The 26,496-nt window shown below is 42.4% G+C and overlaps 1 protein-coding gene and 1 long non-coding RNA gene across 4 annotated transcripts in view; both read left to right on the top strand.

Annotated features, from left to right (window-relative positions):
* Positions 1–1,957: 1,957 nt before the first annotated feature.
* On the top strand, positions 1,958–8,422 carry LOC139828002 (uncharacterized). Its single transcript, XR_011739158.1, has 3 exons — positions 1,958–2,026; positions 6,071–6,172; positions 8,308–8,422. It is a non-coding gene; the product is annotated as an uncharacterized lncRNA (long non-coding RNA).
* Positions 8,423–9,786: 1,364 nt separating this feature from the next.
* MPPED2 (metallophosphoesterase domain containing 2) overlaps positions 9,787–26,496 on the top strand; it is a 106,794-nt gene continuing 90,084 nt past the window's right edge. Inside the window, exons 1-2 of one of the 3 annotated variants that reach the window (XM_065839244.2) lie at positions 9,787–10,091; positions 14,897–15,140. In XM_065839244.2, coding sequence (XP_065695316.1) covers positions 15,013–15,140 — 128 coding nt within the window. In that variant the 5' untranslated portion in view covers positions 9,787–10,091; positions 14,897–15,012. Of the gene's footprint in view, positions 10,092–11,095; positions 11,232–11,514; positions 12,257–14,896; positions 15,141–26,496 lie in introns of those variants that run through there. The other 2 variants (XM_065839245.2, XM_065839246.2) reach the window with 2 other exon arrangements.

Here is a 26,496-nt window from a genome sequence, read left to right as displayed (position 1 = left end):
ATTATCAGCATCCTCTGTTCCTGAGTGGCACCTTTCCTCTGGTCTGTTGGTGTTGGGGAGTCTTAAATTGCAAATACATTACATTTGGGTTTGCTTTTAAAGGGACACATAACATTCCAAGCTAAATAAATAAATGAAGTCTAACAGGTGCAGGTTTTCAATGTGCAACTTCATCTCACTTCTGTTTAATGAGATAAAACTCAGACTTCTTTCAGTAGGAGCAAGACTGGCTTTAAAAAACTGACCCTACGTTCCTTGCAAATCTGAAATTGTCTCTGAAAACTTCAGCCTATAGGTTGTGTACCTATTAGAGTTGACAGTATCTTTTGAGCCCTTACAACTCCTCTTATTCCGTAACTGCAGTTCGTCATTACAAAACGTTGCCATTTCATAAGTCAGATGAAATATCTGATGACTCTCACCCTGTCATTCCTCTCAGGGAAGTACAAAACAATAGTAATAAATCAGTATTGGTATGGCCAGAGGTATTTTAAGACAGTGGCTATTCAATCAGTTCTTGGACAGTTCAGCAGCATATTTTCCTGTTGTTTCAATTTTTAAACCCAGATTTCTAAAATCCTATGAATCATACAAAGAAATAAATTTTAGATTACAACACGTTCAGAACCAGAGTCCAAAACCTTGGAGTTCTCTTCTGTCACAGGCCCCAACACCTCTTATCCAAGATATATATGCATATATAGATATATATAAAGTCAGTTAGGGGTCCCTGCAGGTGCAATGTTCAGATCTCCCTGATCTCTGGGAGACAGGAACTCGTTCAGCAGCAATACCACAATTTTCTATAAGCACACATGCTGTATGTACACACATTCTAATATGAATACAGAACAAAAGCATAGGGATTCTTACAACAGTGTAACAAGAATAAAGTATTAAAAAGAAAAAAATCAAGCAACTTGCAGACTACGGCAATCCTGTGGCTTGCGGGCTTTAATAATTGATTTTTGCTTGGTTAATTTGGCTGTATTGAACATAGGTAACTGTAGCGTTCTGATGCAACAAATATGTGCAAAAGAGCAAACTGATGAAAATCAATCAGAAGATAAATGAATGATTCAAAGTAACATGAGTGTGCATAGTCAGATTCTGAACTGAAAGTACTAAAGCGTGGACTGACAGCTGTGATCTCTTCCTTTACTGTATGTTGGCTCAGACTATTTGTTTTAATAGAGACCCCCAGATATGGAGAAGTTTTCTTTTTAAGCTTACAGAGTGCTTTGCGATAGACTGAACTTGAAAGAATAGAAAGAAATAAAAAGCAATGGATGAAATAGTATGGTTTAATAGTTCTTGCAAATGAAATAGCTGCTAAAAATCATGTATACTTCAAAAAAAAAAAAAGGAAAAACAGCTATTATATCAACAGCTAATGTCTTATCTCAAATATAAGGATCTGATCTCAAGGCAGAGCAGAATATCTGTTCTTTTCAATTTTATCAGTTTAGGTAGAAATGAAGCCGAGGATTTCAGCGGGATGAAGGTGATTCTGTAGTTTCTGCTCTCTGACCCAACAACATAAAGTGTAGCCTTTAGTCTGAAGCCTGGGCAGAAGCTTAAATATACATTTGTCCAGGTTTAGTCTAGATTTTGACCTTTGTAAGTTTAACAGCATGTTCTAAGTGTGAGTCATTGTCAAACTGTTAGTTTGTCTTGCATCTGGGTAGAGACCTCAGCTAATCTGCAGGAGCTTTGCGTCTGGATTTGGTTTAGAAGCTTTAAGCTTTGTAGGCACACTGGATATGCCACTGGGCCCGTGGAAAGTTGGGAATCTGAACCCCTACTTTTTCCTTTGTCTTTTGCGTTGCCATTTTTGTAATGGTTTTTTTCCCCTTTTCACTTCTCCTTTCCAGAGGTGAGGGATCTCAATGGATGGGTCACCGTGACAATGAGGGTGTTGCAAACAGACACCGTCACTCTGCTCCTCTCTGCTCCGGTCAAAGGCTGCGCTGTGTGTGAACGTGAAGCACAACAGGAATCCACGGGAGCCCCATGTACCTGAAAGGTACCCTGGTTAAATTCAAACTGAGATTCACAAACTGATTTGCTTTTAAAAGGTGGTTGTTTGTTTGTTTGCAATAAGATCACCATTTTGAGCTTGTAATAACATCACAAAAGACGGAATAGTGGTCAGTAGGTCTGATAGGGGCAGAGAAACACTGATTAAGGAAGACCCCTCAAGTGCATAGTTTAGGTTCAGGATAACAGACAGAGAAAATGACTTTTTAACACATAGGGTTTGAAACCACCTCATGGGAAAAGATGATACCAAAACCCATGGAAATCATGGCTAGATTAGTTTAAAAACTTGAATGTATTATCAGAAAATCCTCTCAAGATTCCACTTACCCTTTTTCTACTAAGCCTCCTATCTGTTTATTCCCTAATAGAAAGAAGTCTTCTAGATATTTGTTAGCACAACTTTCTAATTAGGCTTATTGATAATTAATCTGGATAATTCCATGTGCAGAAATTTCTCATTATCATTCTTTTAAAGCATTAGACAGGACCTTCAAGAGATGTTTGTTTATAGATATTTTCCATTTAATGCTTGCCGCTATGTGCTCGCCATGCTGAGATTGTGGGTATAGTTCAGTTAAATTTCCAAATCAGACTAGACTTTAAAGAAATTAATGCTTAGTATCCACTGCTTGATCTTGATTGCCTTTTGTATGTGAAAATGTTGATGTGACTGTAATAAATATCCGGACATAAATATTTTCAGTTACAATAGCACGCTTCCTAAAATTTCTGTGTCTTTTTGTTTGGTTTTGCTTTTGGCTGGTTGGTTGTTTCTTTCTGGTTTTTGGGGATTTTTTGTTACTTCCCGGTTCTTGTTCAGCGCTACAAACACACAGCTAAGTGGCAGGAGGAATAACATATAGCTTGCAGTCCATCATCTGCATTCCCTTTGCATTAGGTGTAACACTGGCATGAAAATCGGAGCCCCTGCTCCAATTTTTCCAGCTGTCTCAGTCTCCCTGTGATCTTTTAGTACAAATTTTCTGGCAAGTCTTTGATTATGCAAGCTTATATTCCTTATATACACATGTTGCTATATCAAAACAGGAGTATAACTGAATAGAATCATTAACGGGGTTTTTTTTGGAGTAATTTGAGTGTGTTTACTGATGCAGGCAAATCCTTAAAACATACAATATCTTCTTCCTTTGTCCTCTTGCTCTCAGATCTCTATGTGAGTTTGTTTTGTTTTCATTCAAAATGTATGAATAAAGCAATATCAGGATCTTTTCACTGCCATCTTCAGGTCTTATTTATAGAGTACTTTTACAGCTTCAGGAATTGTTAACTTTTAGGCAATAAGTGCCATCTTGCTTCTGAGGTTGCATTTGTTTTATTTTCCTCAGCAATATTATTGCTTTAAAACCGTAATATGTTTTCTATTTGGGTCTTTTTCTATTGCCCCGGGGGACCTGAGCTCTAACTGGGATTTGCATTGGCCACGGTGCTGATCTTATTCTGCACATGGTCATGGGTAGACAGGCACGAGTGCCAGGGCCAAACGTGGTATTCTATGGGGAGAGCTCGTGCCAAGATTCGGGCTTGAACAATTTGAAGGAGACATGATGTCACTGTCTCCGTAAAGCGAATTTGGACAGCAACGTTGTATTGTACGTTGGGCATGTGTTTCAAAAATAGCGATTAAAATAGTATCTTGTGTGTTTCCTTATTTTTTGCGTTTCCTCTCTGGTTTCACAGCCCTCGCCCTGCATTTCTCGTGTCCTGGTAGTATTTCTGTTTCATTATTTTTCAAGCAGAGTTTGATGACACTGATTTAGCAGTTTCTCACAGTTCACTGCTTCAGTTTTCATCAAATTATACTTCCAGTTATACTAGACGCTTTCATCATCAATTTCCATATGCCTCAAAGACATGCAAGGACCAGTTTGCCAACACTGAACTCAAATGCTAGACAATAACTGGAATACAGGATTTTTTTCCTAGGGTGTCTGAGACAAAGAGTGTAGAATCCTTCGGTTCTTAGCAAGTGTTTTCAGCCTGGATGCATTAAAAGTCTAGACAATAACTGCAACGGAATATTGATTTCAAAACGTCAAAGCAAGGGATAAAAATTAACATTATCCAGAAATTATACCGTAAGATCTCATCCATTTCTTTCCAGAAGCCTTACAGTAGAGAGCAATGCATGTGAATTGGAGCTTCGTTCTTTTGCCACAAAATGATAGGATTCATAAGCATCCTGAACTATATTTTCTGTACAACACAGTTTGATAATTATGATAGTTAACACATAATAAAGGTTTTGGCTTCAGGCTCTAGGTTCACATGTACGTTCAGATCAGCAGTGTCACTGGGAACATTCAAAGTGACAAGATTCCTGAGAATGACTGTGAAAGCCTTTTCCTTTCTTTAGGGAGTCTTGTTCTTAACTTCACGCTCAAATTGGAGAGATCACCATGTTGGAATGCCTGACCCTTTTAAAGGCTTTTCATTATGTTCACCTTACAATTCCCTACAATTTTCTATAAAGGGACCACACTCCTGACCCAAAGGTAATTTGGGACTGGGCGTAGATAAGCCGGAGACCATGGTTCTTACGTCTGTCAAAAGTGGAAAGTTAATTATGCAAGGCATGAAGTGAAGCTCTGGTGTCTATTTGTTTAGATGTAAAGAGGTTAACTGAGTAACTGTTGACAACGGTCATCATCATCAGATGAATTTGCTGTTAAATCTGCAACCTTCAAAAAAAAATATTTCAGCTAGCATAGAAGGAATATTCTCTCTTCTGCACCGCCATGTAAATTGCTTTACTTGCGCTGTGTGCTAAGGTCCATTTCAGTTATGCAATTTGCTTTTCATGTGGAATTTTGGCTGATGTTGAGTATTTCATATGTAACTTTCAGTGCAATAGAGGCCTTGTCTCAAGAATAGAGAGAAGAATTTTTCTCCCTGCGCAGAAATTCCCGTTTGTGGAGTCTGCCATTTGCAGGATGTACTCAATGTGATATAAGCCCACTTCACAGAATCTTCTTGCCAAGGTCAGAAGGACATGGGTAGAGGGAAAGCATAGACGGGAAACTGTCTGATATCACTGTGACTTCTCAAAACTCATGGGGACACAGTTCATCTTACGTCCAGGAGCAGAAATGTGGCGTGGACAGAGTCTGCCACAGGATGAGATAATCTATGTGATGAAGAGGGAAGGGAGTTGTTGGATAAGTTAAAGGTCAAGGAGAAGAGAGGTTTGTAATATTCTCTACTGTAGTATTAAATGCCTGTTTCCTGACAGAACTTGAAGTTTGGGATTATTTGGTACAATGAGCTTTGAGCATCAGAGCTGCAGCTGAATTAAACGGAGGTTTTTCTCATGCGTTGGCTTTAATTCAGTGCATTGTAGACCGCTTAAGTGATAAAATGATCACTTAAGAAAAAGGCATCCACCTTCTCCTAAACAGGTAAACTGATACGCAATAAATAGGATGTTCAAGCACCTCGCATTACTTCCACAGTTCTGTATTCCCTGCCACAGCTCATTGACTGCACGGTGACCACCAAAAACCTTTTGTGCCCTGGGCCTTCAGTATCTGGGGGTTCCTACACTAATGTATTTGCAATAACTGGTGCATCAAACAAACCTTGCATCATTATGTACATACAAAACTGAAGTCACTGCCTGCTCTAATATGAAGGAATAAATCTCCCATATGTCATTCTCAGCTTTGAAAAAAATAATGTTTGGTGGAATGCTCAAAACCAAATAAAATTAATAGGCATGGTTGCCTCTCTAGGTACCTCGATGAGCGGTTACACTGGGAGTTTTTAGAAGGGCAAATAATACAACTACAGCTTTTTGCATCTCTCTTTATTTCTACAGAGAGCAAGTAGGAAAGTTCCAATCAAATACTTAATTCCATTTAATAGGAGCAGGGCAGTAGACAACCACTATCCTGTGACAATATTCTGGTCCAACAAATATAAATAGAAGGCCTAGAGGACAACTAGTGATATTTTCTTTGCTAGTCTGATGCTGCATCAGCATTATAATGATGTTCTCCTCTGCCCACAGATTCTGACAGAAGGCTGGAGTTTCACTTGCTTTTGAGAAGCTTCTATGGAGAGGCCATGGATTCTTTGTGAAGATGTAGGGTTTGCCAGAGTGTTGAACCAGGTTAGTGTATGGGCTCATGAGAGAAAAAGTCAGATAAAAATTCGTAATGGTAGAGCTTACAGAAAATAAAAGCCAAGAGGCATTTTTTTTTAAAGTCAGTTTTTAGGACTTAATTAGCTGCTAGTTCCAGTCTGTGATTTTCTTAAGGGAACGAAGCTTTAAGAGCTAAAAAAAAACATTTAGTGTCTTCAAAAATTGAATCCTGTTTATTTCCTGGTTTGGTTTTATGTCTAATACTACGCTTCTCTGTTTTTTTCATGTTGTTGGCCAGCATGCACGCCAAAGGCTCTGTGACTTATGGGATAGTTTTAATCTATTCAACTATATTCTGCAAATTTGGAATGCAGTATCTGCTCAGTGGGGCATGAAGCCTAAACTAAGAGTCTTCTCTGGTTGCCTTCTGTTCCACAGTTACTGCAGAATTTCTACTTTAATGAGGGCAACAAGCCTGTTAAGATAGAGTTTTCGGCAGAATCACAGTGGTCTGTATTGAAATCTGGAGAGTCTGGTGACTTTCAGAGTGAATTGCTACCAGTGGATACCCACTGATATCCAACTCTACTTTGTTAACACATTAACAGTACCTCCTGACCAGGCAGGACCTGTGTCAGGACAGTAACCACAGACCAATGTCATGATAGTTTCAACATTGTGTTTTATTTTTTTCTTTATTATTATTATTTTTATTGTTTTCTATGTAAAAGATCACTCAAAAAATCTTATTATTAAGGAACGAGGCCTCAGAGGTGGATTTTAAATTATACCTTTCTTGCATTGCTCCATAGATACTTAGGGAAGATGCTTCCCAAAGCAAAGAGCAAAGTAAGATGGGTGTCCACGGTTCACTCTGGACCACCCTACGTGTGTCTGAAAAGGTGTGAGCTCTTTCGTGTGCTTGGCAAAAACTGGAGATGGTGATACCTACGAAGTGTATTAGAGATGACATAATAGATTTTGAAGAATCTGTATGCTTTTTGTCATCCTGTAGTGTTTTGTAATTTCTGACACTTGTCTGCTGCATCTGTACATTAGATGATACTCACTTTGGGTAATCCAGAGCAAACTCTGAAGATGACTAAGGTTCCATGCATAACATACACTTTTAACATTATGAATAGGAAATATTAAAGTGAACAAAAGCTGCTTATTCACTGGTTTGCATTTCATCCAACTAGCAAAAGCCGCCCTGCGACACTGTAAACAGTTTGCTTACTTTTTAAATTTTTCTCTGAGATCCTCTTGTCAAGTGTGTATTAGTAGATAACATGTTCCAGCCAAAATAAAGGAGTTTTCTGTACTTACAGGCTTGCATTTTGATGCTGCTCTTGTGAATTTGAGAAGGAAGGCAAGAAAATGAAACTCTTTTCCTCAGAAAACCCTTTAATCAACTTCAGGAAAATGTTTTTTTAGGAACCTCAGGGCCAACATGTTTCTAGAAGTACATCTAGAGTACCAGTTTCTAGAAGTACATCTTTGGAAAGCATATAGTTCTCGAGGAAACAGAAAACAAGTAGTTTGTTAAAAGGAAGAGGTTTGTTATGTGCTCTTGACAGAAAATGCTTCAGAGTTTTCAAGTCATACATTAGAAACAAGGCCCCCAATGACTGTATTACAGCTTTGTGTTGCTGCTGAACACATATAGTGAGAAAGATGTGGCCTTAGAATCAGGTCCCACTCTGGATTCATATGAGCAAAACCCACATACCGCCAGCTTTCAGGCCACATGCCTTGCTTTTTATGAGGAATGGTGAAGTAGGTAAATGCTTATTTTGGCACTAGGACACTGAGTTGCTGTGGTCATGTCTGATTTGTCTGTCACAATACAAGGAATCAGAGAGAAGATCTTTGGATTTTCTAATTCCCAGACCAGTCACCCACCCAGGCTCCTACCCTGTCTCTCCCCCTGTGCTAGAAGCTCATTTTCGCAGTGCTGGGGGCTCCAGATGTGGTATGAGGACACAAATACAGGAAAAGTCCTTCTGCTGCAGCTGCAGAGAAAGGGATGCAGCAGGTTCAGGATAAAACCCTCTCTTCACCCCCCATGTGTTTATATTTAAGCTGGCAGCGGTACCAGTGAAGCTCTCCTGTCCTTTTTGTGTCCCCAGTTGCTCATCCTGCTCCCTGTCTTGTTCCAGCAGGAGCCTTTGTGGAGTTATGGAGCGGATTGGATGGGGAGCCAGACCCACACCAGAACAAACTGCTTTTCCCTGCTGCAAACCCGATCAGTTTCCCGGGTGGGGTTCCCTGTTCTTACACCAGGACTATGCAGGGACAGAATGGGGTAAGTAAGTGGGCTGAATGCTGGATTGCTTATTTTACAGCAGCGCCAGAGTAAGTCAGCTAAAAATATTTGTGCAACTATGGCCTCAGACTCCATTCCAGGCAAAGATTCCCCGGAAATGTTGCTTTGATTTAGTGTGGAGGACGACTCATCTGTGGGCCATTCTGTCTGAAACAGGAATTTGCTGTTGGTAGTTCACAGCGCTTACTTCTATTAAAAGGGAAAATTACAGTAGTAAAAAAATCAGACTGAAAGGTCTAATATCAAATTTGGAAAAAACTTACACTGTTTAGTCTTTTTTCAGTTTTTTTTTTTTTTTTTAAATATTTATTATTTGCCAAGCTTCTAAACGGGACAATCCATCCTAGTGGATTTCTCCTGGTGGATTTCAATCTGGCAATACTGTGGACCCTTCTCATTGTTTTCAACAACAAAGAGAAACCTGCCTGGTTGCCACGCATATCTGAAGGTTGGCCAGAGTCGAAATTACTTATTTAAAATATGTAGGACACTACTTACACTTAGAGGCCTGTTAGAAGCTTTTATTTTCTGTAAGCTCGATTACTGCAAATTATTTAGAATTTTTTCCTTTTTTTCCTTTTTTCCCTCCCCATTGTAAGTGTATGACTGTGGAAGTCTCCCCTTCCGTTTGCAGTCTTGAAAGTAAAAGAACAAACACCTCTAATCTTTACTTTGTTACTGTTCCGGCTGTTGACACAATTGCTGTGGATTTTGGAAAAAGAAAGAAAAGAGAAAAAAAAAACAACAAACAACACAGCAAAAAAAGACAAACAGCAACCTCCCTGATTCCACCTCTCCATAGGAAAGCCCCAATTACCCTAAGATGGTGTTCAGCCTCAAAGGCTGACCCTACAGTAGTGCTCCTTTATGTTTTCTTCTGGTTGCTGCGGTTAGCTTATCTACAGGAGCAGAGCACCGCATTAATACCTAATGATGAAAGGTGCGGGAGATGTGAAATCCTGTTTCGAGGATTTTTTTTGTAATGTTGTTGTTATTTATTTATTATTTATCTAGGCAGAGGAAGCGCCGAGCAGCGATGCGCGGTGCCGGGCTGTGTGTAAGCGCTGCGACCCGGGCGCTGCCCCGCGGCGGCGGGGGGGTCCCGGCGGGTTCCCGGTGCTGCCCTCCCCGCTCCCCCGGGGCTGTGGCAGCCGGTACCCCACCCTGACCCCGGCTGGGCGGCAGAGCCGCTGCTCCTGCCGGCCTTTCCTACCGGCTCGGGGGGGGGGAGGCTGTGCCGCACTTGGGAAATGCAGCAGCGATCGCTCCCTCCCTCCCTGCCCGGGGGGGTGAAGTGCGAGGCAGCGGGAGGAGCTGTGCGTGTGTCTGTGTGTGTGTGTGTGTGTATGTGTGTGTGTGCGCGAACAGCGCTCCGTGGCCGCCGTGTTTCCTGGTGCCTGCTCCCTGACCCCAGTGGCAGTCCCGCTCATTGCACCGCGCCCGCCCTTGCCGCCGCCCCAGACCCGGACCCGGACCCGCACCCAGGCCGCCGGGCACCGCCGCGGGGTCGGGCGCAGGCTCTGCCCCGGCCGCGCCCCCGCAGCCCCATGGAGCAGCCCCGCTGCCCGCGCTGAACGCATCCCCGACCCGCCCGCAGCGGCAGCCGGCGGGGGGAAGGTGAGCGGCCCCGGGTCGGTGTCTGTGTGCCGGGGGAGGGGCGCGGCGGGGGGCAGCGGCGCACAAAGCGGCGGGTTAGAGGTGCCGTGTCATGGACGAGAGCGGAGGGGGGGGGTGCGGGCAGGAGCTCCGGCGGCGGCGCCGGGGCCAGCCTCCTGCGAACAATAATGAGGATAAAACTGGCCGCCTGCTCTCCCTGCCTCCTCCGGCGCGACCGCCCCGAGCCCGCTGGGTCGGGTCGGGTCGCTGCGGCGGCGCTTCCCCGCAGCCGAGGCGGCTTTTTCGGCGGCGCTAAGCCAGCCCGCCCTGCCCTCCTCCCCCAGGCCGTGCCCCCGCTGCCCTCCGCCGCCCTGCTCCCCGGCCGGGGTGGAGGCGGGGGGGGGTTGCAGCTCTGGAAGTGGCCGGGGGGCGGCTCGGGGTCGGGGCGGGGGGCGCCGCGGCGGGGCCGGGAGGGTAGGCCGGGGAGCATTGTGCTGGCTGGGGCCAGCGGCAGCCCCGGCGGGCGCAGCGCCGAGCGGCCGGTGGGGGACGGAGCTCCCGGAGCGGAGGGACCCGGGGTTGGGGTGGAGGGGGGGGGCACTGCAAAAGTAAGGAGGGTAAAGCGCTTTGCTTTGCTTTTCCCCGGCGGAGTTTCCCTTCTCCGTTTCACCGGCGGGAGAACCCGCTTTGAAACCCTGATCCTGGAGGCCTCAAGCACTTGGAAACCTTCCGGGGGTGGGGGCGAGATGCGGGGGACGGCGCGGTTGGCACTGCCGGAATAAAAAGCGGCGGGCATCCCCCCCCGCGGCTCGCCGTGGAGTTTATTGCATCCCTCCCCCGAGCATCCTCCCTTCCCCCAGGAAAAATCATTTCGGTTCTGTGGCAGTTGTGCGTGCGGTGGGGTGATGTGAACTTTGTGCGCCGTGGCACGTACCGCACAGAAATTACAGAAATGCCCCCCTGGGTGGGAAGCCGGGGGGGGGCAGGGCAGGGGGTGCGGGGCGGGGGCTGCGGCACACGCCGGGACGGGGCCGCGCCGGAGCCATTGGCCACCCGGAGCCATCAATCACCGGGGGGGCGAGCCCGGCGCCCCGCGGGGCCGCGGCCGGGGCGGCCCGGGAGCCGGCGGCGGGCGGAGGTGGGGAGCGGCCGGGAGCCCAGGTATGGGGGGGCCGGCGGCGGGGGGAGTCGGGGTCCGGCTCCCCGGTGCCTCCGCCGGGGACTCGGTGGGCAGGCTGGAGCCCGGACTTGTCCGCAAACTGCGGCGCAGCATCGCGGGGGCAGCTGTTAAATGATCCCCGCGGCGCGGGGTGGTGACCTGTGACAAACTGGGGGTGCGGGGGGGCCCCGGCTAACGCGGGGCTGTTGCAGCGGCCGGTGCCCGCGCCCCGGGTGGGTGTAACGTGTTTTGTTGCTGTAGCAGTGTCGGGATAGTGGATGTACCAACAGAAGGTGTTGACACGGAATTAACCCTTTCCCTCTCCTGCCGCTCACAATTTTCTTTGACACCGCGAGAGCAGCCAGAAGGCAGAGCTCTGAAATTCAGATGAGGAAGGCGTAAATATTTTATTTGGGGGAAATGGGTTTTTCGCGTGCCTGTGTGTGCATGTGGAGCTCTCCGTGAAATGTAACGCTGCGTTTTCAAATTACTTATCCGCGCTTACTCCGTGGCAGTTTTTTTGGCACGGCAGTAGCGTGCTGATTTAAAATGAGCTGCGCCTAAGTTTGTGTCAGCCCTTTGAGCGAAAAGTGCCGGTTTGTACCTGTAAAACCGAGCAGATGTGTACAATAGCACATCTGTCTCGCTGTCGGTGCGTATCCACGTGGGAAAAGGATTGTTGCTCCCAGGATAACGGCTGTATTTGGGATGCTAAAAGAAAGAAAGAAAATCTTCATTTAGGTTTTTAATATAGTAATTTTTACTTAAAAATACCACATAAGGTGTGGAAGATATTGTGCATTGTTTTACTTGACAGATGTGAAAAATAACGCAACTTTTGTTCTTCTGGACTCATCTCCTGTGTGTGATCTTCAAAGAGTGATTGTAGTTGGAGAAAGAAGAATTGTAGTGATTCAGAGTAGCTTTTGGTTTTTTTTAATCTTGGGCCTGAAATAAATGTTTTTAAAGTTTTGAAGTGTTCAGCTCCTGTTTGATATTTTTTTCAGAGAAGTTCACAGTAAAGCAGGTAATAATTAGCTACGCCTGGTAGGTGAGCTGTAGTAGTCTACAGAGCACTAAATGGAAATAAGAGGACACGCCAGCTTCGAATGTAATGTTTTTCCAGTCCAGCATTTGTTGTTGAATTTCATTTTAGAAGGATGCTTTGTTCGGCTTTCTCTTAATTTAAGCGTGGAGATTTATTCTTAAGATTAAAGATGGGAACAATGGGAAGCAATTGCAGCTTATATGCTTATAATCTTACTGAAAGTCAACTTTTATGTATTTAATACAGCTATTCGAGTATCCTCTTATAATTTGTTTTATGGTAGTTGTAATTTCTTTCTGTAACATGGATAGTTATAAACCTTGTAAAAAATGCTTATTATCTTTATGTATAATTCACTCTTATGAACAAATTGGATTTTTTTCCATGAGTGAACTATAATACGAAATTTAATGTTCTGACCTTCCTTACTGAAAATAGCATGATTTAGCTTTTCGGAAAACCCAAATGTATTTTTGTTGTTTGTTTAACGTGTTGTTTTATATTGTAGCTTTTAATTACGAAAAAATAACATTAGACATGTAATTTTCACACTGTTTAATTTATGCAGACGCTAAAGTTCTTGCTGTGTAGAAGAAAAACTTAGTTTTTTTCCCTGGGAGCTGTGATGGGTAGCATTCCTGTTAATGACAGTCATTTCTCTAACAGGAAGATGTTTTAATTTGTATTTACTTTTCAGTGCAGGGCAATTATGCTGCTCTGTGTTTCACGCTCTTTCCCAGCTCCCATCTCAAAAGAATTACAGTACTTGGAACAGGACTGCAATTTGAAGCAGGTGTTGTGTTTTACTGTTATGCAAAATAACCCTAAAATATAATTGTAAGGGAAATTAAGGAAACAGCTGCAAACTTGGTCTGGTAACCACTACATTACGATTCGTGAGGAGTTGTTGCACATTTGTGAGGAGTTGTTGCATGTGTCTTACTTCTAACGCAGCAAGGTTTTGGTTTAATCAAGCTCACCTTGCTGATTTTTTACTCCTGAAACTTGCGCTTTTTCTTACAATAGGGGATTAGTGCGAAGACCAGGGTGTTACCGTAGCTATGGAGGTGTGCTGGCTCACTAGTGAGTCAGTTTTAAATAGGAACTTAAGGGGTTAGTTTCATCTTCATTCCTTTTTTCCCCTCCAATAATAAAGAATATGAAGGATAGAATACAATTACTGGAATGAAGGTTGCAGAATGTCTTAACCCAACTAACATATGGAAGCCTACATAGGCCCGAGGTTGTAAAATAGTAAAATAAATGGCCTATAGCAGGCCATCTGCCATTTGCAGGGCATTTTTATCGTGCTTCATGCCAAACTGGAAATTAGTCTTTGTATTAAAAATATATTTTGAATACAAATCAAAGATTCCAAATGTTTAACATTACACATGGCAAACACATTTCTGTCTGGGAGCTAAGAAAAGTCCAGGAATATCACACTAGGAAAATATTGCTAGTTTGATGCTTGGGGCTGAAGTCATTCTCTTTCCTGTCTCTTTGTCTTCCTAGTAAGCGCTGGTTTACTTTTGTAAAGTACACACCAGATATGACAAATCCACTATTGTGTGTGACAGCTAAAGGGGAGGATCAACTGATGCAAAGTGTCGTGATTTCGTGTAAGTCCTTGCAGCTGGGATGGCGTGCCCAGCCGAGGATCTACCTCATAAATAGTGCTTGTAGAGAGTTGCTCATCTCGAAAGTATTCTTCGAGCATCAGCTGATCAATTTTCACAAAGTCCCTCTGAAAGGAAGGCAGGTGAAGTATCCTCAGTGTATTGATTGAAGGAATTGAAGCTCAGATTCTGTGCAGGGAGCTCAGCAGAGATCAGGTTTGGGAAGTTTCTGGCTATTGGGGTTGTGCTCATCTAGAGTGCTTCTGGTCTTAATGCAAAATATGTTTAAGAGCACTTTAAAGAAGTGAAAGATAGCGATGCGGAGAGGGAAGAGCATATTTCTTTCACCTTATGCAGAAATATTTATGTGTAAAATCGCACTTGAACCTGTCAGATAAATCATTACTGTCTGGTAATGCATCCAAACCAGTTTCATTGCTAGTGCACTATAACATGGATATTTTGTTAACATTGTCTAGATTATATTCTCGCCTTTCTCTGCACAGATAAAAACTTGTGTTCAAAGATATTTGGCCATACCTTTTGCCGTGCAATTGTATATTTCCCTGGTTTGCATCAGCTTCTCATAAATCTCTCAGAGGTAGCTTACTTTGTGAAGCTAAAACAAGGCCTTGAAAACAAGCATGTGTATTTGCGGAGAGCCATTTGTCCTTCAGGAAACTGGGTCCACTTGTTAATTTTCTTGGTTGCAATTAGCACGAGATGTTATGTGAAATAAAGACTGGTAAACGTCGAGTATATTTTCCCGAAGAGAAAGCCTTACATTAAGCATTCATGCCTTGGATGTATTTATTGATGTTGGTGTTAAATGATGAGGTAATTAAAAAAATTGTGAATAGCAATGCTTAGAGAGTTAGGTGATGGGTTCATCGAAAAATATAGTTGAATGGAAATGAGGAGAGGATAGAGTGATATGTCTGTGTACATTTCCATCTCCTTTGAGTTCACAGCCAGGTGTGCTGTCTTTCTGTCCTGGCAGAGGCCCGCGGAGTTGATGAGGAGCTGCTTGGCGTCGGGAGCTGCCGGGAACACGATGCCCAACCGCGCTCCTGGCCTTGGGAAGCTGTGAGCTGCTCATGTCCATAAGGAGGAAGGATGGCTCATGGAATTCCTTCACAAGGCAAAGTTACCATCACGGTGGACGAATACAGCTCCAACCCCACGCAGGCGTTCACTCACTACAACATCAATCAGAGCAGGTTCCAGCCTCCGCATGTGCACATGTGAGTATTCCCCGCGTTGCCTTTGTGTGTGTCTGCCTGGAGCTGAGAACTGCTGTGGAAGGAATGGGTTGAAAGCTGGAAAAATTGGTTAGTCGCATTAGCTACTAGGGAAAATGGTTATCATGTTTCTTGCATGTTTGAGAAACCCTGCTCCGTCATCTCCTGGAGGAAACTCCTTCCCGAGGCTCGCTGGGCTTTGGGAAACTTGCCCCAGCCATGACTAATAGGTACATTTTCTGAAACTTGTGTCGCTTGAGGGACCCATTGCTTGATAATCTAAGCTCCCTTCCCCCAGCCCTTAACAATTCGGCTGAGAAATAGGCCTAATTGGGACTAATTGTGCCCCCTGATCACTGACTCCTTTGTCCCGGTGTGTGCTGCGTGCTGCACTCCACTGCACAAAGGGACTGCCCATCACCTCCTCCCAAGTAATACAAATTCTGCCATAAAACCACGTCCCTGGGCTGAACTTAAACCAAGCAAAGCTTGGGCAGCGTGGAGCTGAAGGCTCCTCACCTCACCTCACCTTATTATTCCTGGGGATCCTGTGACCCGCAGGATCATTCTGCTGCCCAGTACCGAGGGACAATGGTTTGTGTTAAGAGCTAAGTACCAGTTTTAACTCTGAACTTCCTTCCCATTGTTTAGTTAGGTTTGATCTTTATCACTTATTTCTGTAAAGGTTCTTTTTTTTTTTTTTCTTTTAACATTACTAGGCTAAAAAGCACGTGAAACTAAAACAAAGACGACATCTCTTGACCTCCTGCCTGCCATTGTTAGTCAGGGTTTTGAACGATGCCACACTATTGAATTTGATAAGGATTTTGCATAATAAGGGGGGAGAAGTTGTATGGTGCTTCATCGCATTTTTGTTATGTAGAACCCTGCCGGAAGAGTCACAATGTAGGAGTTCAGCACCTTCTAATAGGATTTCATGTGGTTACAATCTTAAAAGCAACTTTAGGAAGGATGCTGGACAAGGATGCTGGAGAGTGTCTGTCGTGCATGTGACTTGTCAAGGTGGAAAAAGCTTTCATTAATTACATTTAATTTGTTATTACAACGATCACATAACTCTTCTCATAGAAATATTTCCATTTCTTGAGTCGCTTTTCAGACCTTTTGTCAGCAAATTTCCGTTGCATGTTTTGCACTCCAGGCTGCACTTTTTAGTACTGGTTTGATGCAGAGACTGATTCAGAACAAAGAAATTTAGAAAACAGTTTCAAAGAACCCCTTCTTATTGACATTGATGTCAGTGAGCACTGATTTTAGGACCAACTAGGTGTGGCGTTCTACATTGTAAAAATTACTCAGGCTTTGTTTTGTAAGCATTTTATACAGCTACATCCCTAATAATTTGTGTATGTCTTAAGAAGATATTGACGTGACAGATGTCTTAGAAGGTATTGTTTAGAGAAATTGTATAATTGAAATAAATACTGAAACTGTAAAGTCCAATATAGGGATAGTGTTTTAAAGAATTTTTAATGGAAATACTACGGCTTTCTTAATTTGGTCCTAAGGAAGGGTGTGGTGTACTGAAGGGGAGATCAACATTTAGGAAAAAATGGAAGGGGTTTAGTCTCAGATTTAGGATGGAAGCAAAGAAAGCAATGTTGCAATGCAGGAGGTGAGTTTAGGTGTAGGTCTGGATAGCGAATGATGCGTTTAGAAAACCGGTTGAGAAAAAGAATGACAGGATCCTACCAGGTATCTGGAGTTGTGAATAGAGGAGGGCAAAGAACTGGAGATGGACAATGGCTCTGGGTTTGTGTGATGGGAAGCAATGCAGAGTTATTTCTGAGTAGGAGAGACTAGAGTGTGTAGTAGCTTCTGAGGGGCTCCTTACTTGTCTTGCCGGCGTTTTGTAATGGAAGGAATTTCTGAAAGACGATGTCATCTAGCAAGAAACCTGAGTAGAAAATTGGTCAAAGCAGTATTAACAAAGAAACTGTCATCTTTTTTTACCCTGTTGTATTTTTGCTAGTGCCATATTGCTGCAACTGCCAGGATCATTTGATTTGATATTGCAGTCTGCTTTTCTTTTTTGCTATCTTAATGCATGCTTTTTTTTTTTTTATTGAAAGGGAGCTTGAGGAGGTTTTATTCTCTTGTGAAAAATGTATTTAAAAAAATAGTGGGATGATGAAAAATGAGTAAAGCAACACAGGAACTGAGCATTATGACACGTATGTGAATAGCAGGGCGATATATTGCTACAGGGTCCTGCTGCATGCCATAAATCAGCGGCTGGGTGCAGCTTAAGGACGATGTTCTTTCCTAAAGGAAATTCTTTTAAAGTGCTTTCTTTATGGATGTGCGTTTTCGTGTGCAACGATGAGAGCTGGATTCTTGGTGTGTACTGAGATGTTTCTGGTTCTGGTGTCGTCTGGGCTCGACTCTCAGAGTAAACAGACAGTCAGTGGAACATCCCCAGTGTACACCTGGTTAAGGCACCACTGATGTTGGTGCCTTTCGTGGGACACGTGTCCTGCGCTTTTTCGCCCGCTTTAATTTTGTGCCTTTCACGTGACAGCGTCATATAGTTCAGTCAGCAGGGGTACAGTTCTGTTTCGTCGTCTTTATATGTATTTTTACCCAGCATTTTTGAGTGAATCGATTTACATGTACTATCAGGTAAATAACCATGTGTTAAAGCTCTCTTTGCTTGGGCTGGCTGTGACAGCAGTTTTGTCTGTCTGTTACTTAGGTATGGTATGAATTTTGAGTCAGTTTGTCCAGTCTGCATGTTTTATTTCTCTACTAATTAATGTTTGAACAGGTGTTCTAAAGACAATTTTTACTGCACGGTTATTCTGGATAGAAGGATATCATGTTAAATGAGTCATCTTGGAGCCATGCTCCCCTCACGGCTTTCACTTATTTTCTGGAGATGTTATAAAATGTTTGTATTTGGGTGCTAAGCCACGTTTACTTTCACTCAGTTTTAATTAACTTCATCACCTTAGTTCCCTGCTTTAAAGGGCAGCTGCAAAATAATAACAATTATAATGTGCCTGTCTTTTTTAAGAAAAAGACACTTGTAAGGCTGTTTAGACCCTCGAGATGTGTGTTGTTTGAGACTGTGGTCAGTGATGCCCAGGACAGCGGTGACAGCAGCAGCAGCACCAGGGATGGGAACAGACAGGAGGAGCTGTCGGCTCCAGGGGCTCCATCCTGCGAAACTGCAGCCTCTGAGTAGAGAGGGTAAAAAAGATTTCTCCTGTTGCAAGCAAACAGTAGGAAAAAAGTATAAATTGCTAAAGATAATTGAATTAATCATTTGATTAGGGTGTTCTCCCTTTTTTTGTTAGGCTTTTATATATCTATATATCTACATAGAGAGAGAGAGAGATATATTTATTTATTTATATATTTATTTTATCTCTTCAGCTTTACAGCAGCTACCACAGTGGATCTTTAAACCATTTTAATTTAAATAAGACTCTGTTTTGGGGAGCCTTCCCATCTCACGTGTTCTTTTTCCTCAGTCCAATGGAAAGGAACCGGAAAGAAAATGGAACATTATTTACTTACGTTTGGGTACAACACGTCATTCACTTTCACAGGGTAAAAAAAAGGGGAGAGTGAAATAAACTTTGTGTATTTGTTGTGGAAAATGCCGGTTTGGACAGGCCCAGCTGGTGAGGGAGTTTTGTGGAGGTAAAACTACCTGTACCCTGGGTGGCTGCGGGCTGAGCCTCTTAGAGTTCATTAACTCTCCTCTGGTCTCACCAGAATGACTTGGTGGATTTATTTCCTTTAAGAATACTTGGAGCACACGGTAAAACTTTGGTATGGTTTAAATTCCATAGTAGGGGAGTAAGAAAGGTACAGGTTTCTGTGCCAGAGCAAAAGTCTTCTAAATGAGTTTATGCATACCTGGAGATACATTGAACAATCTGTAACTGTATAATTTTACTGCCTTTCCTGTACTGGAGTAATTCCCCATGTGAATATTCTTATTTTAAAACAGAGTATAAACAGTGTTTTATATTAATAGAACTATATATGTATAGTTGGCTAAAGTATTTAAATGTATGACTATGTGTAAACGTGTATATATAATAATAGTAATATAAGAATATAGCTATATAATCATAGAAGAAAAATCTTTAAACTGTGATGAAACCTTAAATTGTTAAAACCTAGAGATCTTATTAGACTACTAACCTTGAAAAACAGAATCTTACTTTTTTTTTCTTTGCGAAACCATCTTGCGTTTAATAGGTTTTATAAAATCCCACTGAGATTAGTTGGAAATCATGCATTTGATTTGTAAAAATCTAAACTTTTGTTTCATAGAAGATGTGTGATAAATACTTAAGGGGAGGGGGAAGGGAGTTGGCATTAGTAGAATACAAACTCATTTGACGTTTACAGAATGGTGGGGCTTGTATATGTAATAATATTGGTTGAGAGAATAGAGAGATTCAGTCTTAAGCTAGTCAGCTGTACCTGGTGTGGCTGGGCAGGTTGTTTCACTTGATACTGATGTGACAGGCGCCCATAGTTTTGGTGGAAATTGTTGCTCTGTCCGTTAATAACACTTATAAAAGCATACATAGCTCATGAGCACCTAAGTTTGATATTTATTTTTCTAAATTAATTGAAAAAAACAGCACTCCTTGAAACAATCAAGTCACATTTGAGCTCTAGTAGTGAAAACATGAGTACATTGAACAAGCCCCGTTGAAACTCGAGTCCTGCCTTTGGACACGGGGTCTTTTGCTGAGGTCCGGGCTCACGGTGGGTCAGCTCGCAGAGCTCATGCAGGTTTGGTCTCCTGTCCCTCAGTGACACGGGTGGCTACAGAAACACAGCACTTCCCAAACCGGCGGTGAAGTAGAACAAACCAGTTTTTCTGAAGCTCCTGAGCAGCTGCCCCGGAGCAGCTGAGCTCTCCCTGCAGCATCCTGGGGATTCCAGCAGAAAGGAGCTGAGGAGACAGCTGGAGGTGAGAATCCTTACAGCTGTCCCAAATTAAACACAGGGCCATTAACTGATTGTGTTCGCTCGTCCTTCTGATACAAAACAGTGGAAGCTGAGCTGCAAAGGTGCTGGTTTTAGTCTTCCTTAAGAAAACTCCTTTACTGCTGTGCATGTGGCTGTGTGACTTAAGAGCTCTACCAATCTTAATGATTTTCTGTTAAAAGTTACTTATTTTGCAAATATCTAAGCATAAGTTCTAAACTTAATTTTTGCATGTAAAATGAGAGTAAAGACTTTTCCACGAGGATACATTTAGATTTAAAGGCTTTTGAGATGCTGGATTGGAGTATGGTGAAAGTGTTGGTATGGTGGTAATATAAGGCTTTTGGGGTTTGCAGTTTTGTAATTAAAACTCAAATTTAGGCCTCTTGTATTGTGTGTATGCATTGTAGTCATAATATGCTAAACCCTTTGGGAAAATTTATTAAGGTTCTGACCTCTCTTTTTGTCATTGGAAAAAGGAATAATGTCAGCCTACCTTTAAAAAAATGTAGTGATATCTGTGGAAGGCTGATGCTGTAAAACTGCTAATATTATTGTTATTATTATAAATGTAGGACAGGCTTAAAATAATTTCTTGTCACGGTCACCCTATTAGCTACTGTATTTCCAGATTGCCCTGTCCTGAGGTGGAAGGCAGGTCTGGTTTAAATTGGTGATAAACCCCTTTGCCTCTAGTGCTGGTGGGAACAGGCTGCCAGAGCAGTCTCAGTTCCTATCAAAATCAATCTGTCGATCAACCTCACTGTGAGTTACCGGCCTCGTGTGATTACCAGGGGCTGTCTGCATGGAAAGCGGTGCCTGTAGGTTACTCGCAGGGCTGGGAGGGAGGGGGGAAGTTCTGGATGGACAGGCCGACTTTCAGCACCAAACGCGCTGCTCCCCAGCTCCCCGATCCTCTGCCACATGCTTTGCCACCTCCTCAGTAGCGTTGGCTGAGGCTGTGAGGCTGCTGTATTGATCGTACCACTGATGTGCTCTGAGTTTTATGTCCGTTTAGTGGTGTTTTTTTTCCCCAATGAGCTACTTTTGGTGACCTCTTTGTTGTAGCCTCACCAGTGGTGGGTGACAGGGGTGGGCTTATGGACCAGCCAATGGCCAAGGGTAGGAGGAGATGGACATTTCTTTACCTTCTTCATGGATGAAATCATGCTGTTAAAGCAGCACCTTGGAGAGTCAGTCTGGCCCCCGTGGTAAATCCTGACAGGGAGAAAGAAAGAAAACAGGTTGTTTTTTATGCGTCTGCATGTTAATGTTCTTTTATGCTGTGTTAATCATACAAAGACGACTTCAGTTGTAAAGGCCTGTTTCAGTAGCTGAGCTCTGTAAATGGAAATTTTCATTACATGATCTGATTCTGTGTTATAGTATTACCTATGTGTTCCTCTCCTGATCAGTCACCCCAAGGGACACAGGGCTTAGGGTTTAGTGTCTATGTACAATACGCGGTGTGTTCGTATCTTCTGGGAGGTGTGTGGTGGGATCTGACCAGCAATGTTTTCTGCAGCAGTAGTTTGGCCAAAAAAGATGGATACACCTTACAATCAGGATGTTGTACTGTCACTGAAAGATTGTCTTTTTTTTTTTTTGGTATCAGGGTAGTAGAGACATTCTTGTGGAAGCAGCAGATTCTTGCTTTCATGTAATGCTTGAAGGGTGAGAGTGCAATGTATCCTGTGGAACAACTTCTAGAGCACAGATACCCAAACGTGGAGTTAACTCTTTACAAAATTTGCAGGCCCCACACTGGGAATGTCATCGTAGAGTTTTTGGCTTGTGGTTTTCTCTGAGTAGCAGAATGAGGCTGTTCCTCCATGCCAGCAGTGATGAGAGCGTGTTCTTTGGGACGGATGGCTATTCCAAACCCAAGCAAAGTGCTACACCTACCCACCACACATTTTCTCATCTTAATTTACAAATCTTTGTTAGAATATCTTGTTGGACAAATAAGCAAAAGGAAAGCCTTGTAAACAATGCAGATTTTAGGGGTCTATGTTATATGTTAAGCTACTATATGCAACTTATGTTTGATGCAGAACTATTTCAGAAGTGCTGGTGATGAACATTGATTTTGTACTGAATATTGCAGGGTAACTTACTTAGTTTACATTTCTAATCTTGAACTACCAGAGGTGGCTTAATTTCCTAGTCAGTTGTCTAGCATGGATATCCATGGAAAAATGTAGAAATGGAGATCCAGCATGTCTCCTTCCCAGAAGAGCATCTGATAGGTTTTGGCTTTCAATTCTTAAAATGTCCTGGCATAACTTGAGAAAACAAATGTGCTTAGGTGTAACAGAAATACAGCAAGGCAGTGGATTGGGAAGTCTCCTCAGTCGTGCATGATAAAATCATTCACCTCTTAGTTCATGCCAGGTTTTTCCCAGTCCTTATAAGGGATTCCAGCAAGTTGTGAGTTTTTGTCCTTGAAGCGTTGCCTGATTGTTTCCAATGGTTTGAATCATACTTGGCGTCTGTGTTGTAGTTCAATGGAATTCATCATGGTTGTTCCTGCTTGCAAAAGGCCTCATACTGACCTTCTGATTTTTTTCCTGTAATGTTTGCATGCAGATAAGTGGGAAAAATAGAGGAGGGAGGTAACCGTGCTTGCATATAAGTCGTAGAAGATATTTCAGGGGATATAAAGAAGTTGTTCTTTGCTGGGGTTTGGAAATTCAGGTCTTGCCCATTTACTTTTGGTTTTGATGTGGGCCATTATGATTGGAATTTCTAGGTCTTACATTGCAGAGGGTGGGTTTTGTGATATTGTGTGTGATTGATTTTAATTATAAAATGAGGAGGCTGTGGCCAAAATGTGTGTGTTTAAAACACTGAAATCAAAACAATTCTATCCTGTAGTAAATGTGACTAGACTTCATTAAATTATCATTTCAATGCCTTTTTCAAACAAGAAGACAGTGTATTATAATCTTATACTGGTAACAGTACTAAGTGGTTAGAGCAGAAAACGACGAGCCGGAATTCCAAACAATAAATTTTAGGTACCTGGTATTGCAGTCGCTTTATTTATCTCATGAAGAGTTGACCATGAAGCTTGACCTTAACCTCCATACACCTGGAGATTTCTCGCCGTGCCGTATTGTCCTGCAGGGTCTGCTGCGTGAAGGTTGCCTGGAACAAGGTGCTGGTGGATCAGTGTTGCATCTCCCAGCTGGAGCTTTCGGGGTGGGGGCAGAGGAGATGGTTAGAGAGCAGGTCAGCCTGTAGTCCCCAAATACAGTCGTCCTCTTCATCGCTCTGATGGATCAAGTCCATGTTATTTTTTCCCATGTCTTGTAGATCAGAATGCTGTCAACAAGACTTTGCCTGTGTACGCTCCACTGACAGCAAAACGCTTACCCCTGTTTTTATACATCCTATTTTATAATGGGCGTGTTGTCTAAATTTAAATCATCACATTGAGGGGAGAGACAAATAGGAAAATCCCAACTTTTTACCAGAATATTTTTTTAATGGTTATGGTATGTGGTGTCTTGCAAGATTTGTTTTTGTCCCAGGTTGTATTTTGTATTTCCAGACCCTCTCTTCCTTGCATGCTGCTTGGTAGTGGGGCTGCTGAGATTCCACTGGACATAGACAAGGAAAAAACAATACCGGAGGCTTCCTCGCAGCAGAGTCCTCACTTACTATACTGGGCATTAACTTATATCCAGCACATTAGACTTAAAAGCACAAAGCCATTAAGTGTAGCGCTCCCTTCCCAGGAGGGCAGCAGATGGAGGGAGAATGGGGGAGGGCAGGAGAAAGGAGTGTGATAGAGGGACTTCATCTGATGTATTTGTGAGCCAGGAAACTCGCTATTTACCACGTTTACAATTTCTCTGGTGTAAGGAATTGAATGTAGTGACTGTGAGCATCAGGGTCAGCACATTACTCCTAAATGTTTAGCTATTTTATCAGTTTACGGGAAGGAAAAGGCACTAGGCCAGTGTATCTTCCCTCGTGCTCCTTTCATATAGGGAGCACAAAGAAAAAAGTCATTACTTTTTAATTACTCTAGGCTTCTTTGTTTCTTAAAGCGCGTTCACTTTTGGCCAGCAGTGAGAATTACCCAAGGGTTATTTTCTTTCCCATTAACAGTGGGACCGTCGTTTTGGGGAAAAACCATTGTTTAGAATTAAAATTTCATGTGATCCAACATATTTAATAAATAGGAGCCTTGTCCTGTACTTGTTAAATGCAGTGATCAGTGACACACTTACTGGTTCCACTGGGACAGGACCAGTCGCTTAGAGATGCCAGATTAAGTGGCTCCCTCAGTTTTATCTACTATGATTCTTTCAGGGACTCCCATTCTCTGGTTGTTAACAATGTATGTGCAAGATTATGACAATTAACAGATATTAAAGAAGAGGGAAATTTCATCTTTATGGCTTTTTTATTTTGCAGATTTCATGTCAGCCAAGCATTTATGTTTCCCTACTGGTGGAAAGGAGAAAATAAATTAAAACTCTGTAAATACACAATTATAAATTAAAATAGATATAGATAGATAGATATAGATAGATATATATGTAGAGAGCTTGGATGTAATAGTTTAAATTCCTTGAAAGTTTTTAAATAAATTGTTTTCATTTTATTTATTTTGACATTAGTTTGATTTTTTCCATCATCCTTTGTTTTTAAACAATGATCTTTGCCACTTTGAAAGGAAGGCATGTTTATAAGAACAAATAATTTTATTCTGTCATTATTACTCTATACCTTGAAAGTTTCCACTTTGCAAACTGCCTTTGGGCTACTGAGGGGAACTTAGGAGTCGCTGCAACTTCTTAGATCTTTTGGAGATTATTTTAGCTGTTTGCACAGAATTCTTAGTTTTTCTGCTAGAAACATTGCCCATATAATGGGGCTGCACAGACCTAATGCTGTAATATGTGCCTCTTTGAGAGTGCTGCTGTGTTAATGGAAGGATCACACGTACTGTTCCTCTCAGAACCTGATACATCATCTTGGCAACAGAATGAAGACCTTTAACTCTTGGAGTTTTCATCATTTGTTGTTAGTTGTCCATTACCATAAATTTTATGCCTTCAAGAAAACAAGTCATTTTTTAAATGTATTTAAGTAGAGTAGAGCCTTAATTTTCTCTGAGTCAGAGGAGAAAGGAAGTCCTGGTATTGGTTTCAAAGAGTTTAAATGGTCTGTGTTTGGGGGTTTTTGTTTTGTTTTCAGGCTCATTCATTTTAGATGTTATTAATACAGAGCATATTTTCCTGAAAAGGGTCTTTGCATTTGGTCGAGATTGCCAATATTAATTTAAGATGAAAATTAACTTTAGATCTCCTGTCTTCATCGATAGTCTGTTCGTTCCATCATTTAATACTGTGATGTGCAAGAGTCACTGTTTTCAGTCAGTATTTCTCTGGGAAGGTTTTAAAACTGCATCCTACAGAATGGGAAAGACCTTTTATGAATCATTTTATTCAGTGCTATAGAGTTAGAAGTTGTAAACTGAAACACATAGAGTCAGGAAGTTGGTAGATGTTTTTTCTTTAATTAGTTAGTTCAAATTAAATGGGGACCTATAAAATATTTGATACAAGAAGTGGCAATTTTCTGGCTGTCTAGTTATAAAAAGGCAATACAATTTCTTTAGGGTCCAGACACTTGTCCAATAAATGTGAGAGGAATGTGTTGGAGGTGACTTATACAGAATAAATGGAAGATGAAAAAGGGATAAATGATCTCAAATGCCCAGAAATAACCAGAGATAAGATGTTGGCCTGAAGTACAGTTCTTAACACACCTTGCACCCGCAGCTGTATTTCACTTGTTAAGATCCTACCATCTGCATGTGCGTTTAAAGGCAAATCTCGCTCTAGCATGCAGCGTAGCAGGAATACATGGCACATCATTGCTGCAGCAGTAGTATCGGAGTCTGTCTTTTGGGTTTGTATGTGTTTTATTATTTCCCTAACAAAAGCTCTTTTAGATTTTGAGCTTGCAGGCTTGTGCCTTGTAGTTGTCCACCAGGGAATCGGGCAATGCTGACCAAGAGGCTGCACGTTAACGTACCGAGGCAAGGTCATCTGAACCTCTCAGTGCTGTGCCCAGAACCCAGCGCTTAAAAGGCGCTTTTTTTCCTCTTTTTTTTCCCCATTCTTTACAATTTTTTCTTCTTTTGGGCTTAGTGTGCTTGCGAGCAGTGTCAGACAGTGCGCTGGGAACAAATCCTTTCTCCACGTGTGCACGCAGAGCTATTGTAGTTACTGTCAGAGCTTCCCTCATAAGTTCCCACAAATGACTCTCGTCTCTTACCTGTGGGGACTTCAGGTGGAAGCGGGAGGGTCGATTAGTCTCTGCCACCATTCAAACCGAGTTTCTTCAGAGAGCACCA

The sequence above is a fragment of the Patagioenas fasciata genome, chromosome 5, assembly GCF_037038585.1.
Source record: "Patagioenas fasciata isolate bPatFas1 chromosome 5, bPatFas1.hap1, whole genome shotgun sequence".
In the NCBI taxonomy this organism is placed as follows: Eukaryota; Metazoa; Chordata; class Aves; order Columbiformes; family Columbidae; genus Patagioenas; species Patagioenas fasciata.
This window is presented reverse-complemented; position numbering and strand designations above follow the sequence as displayed.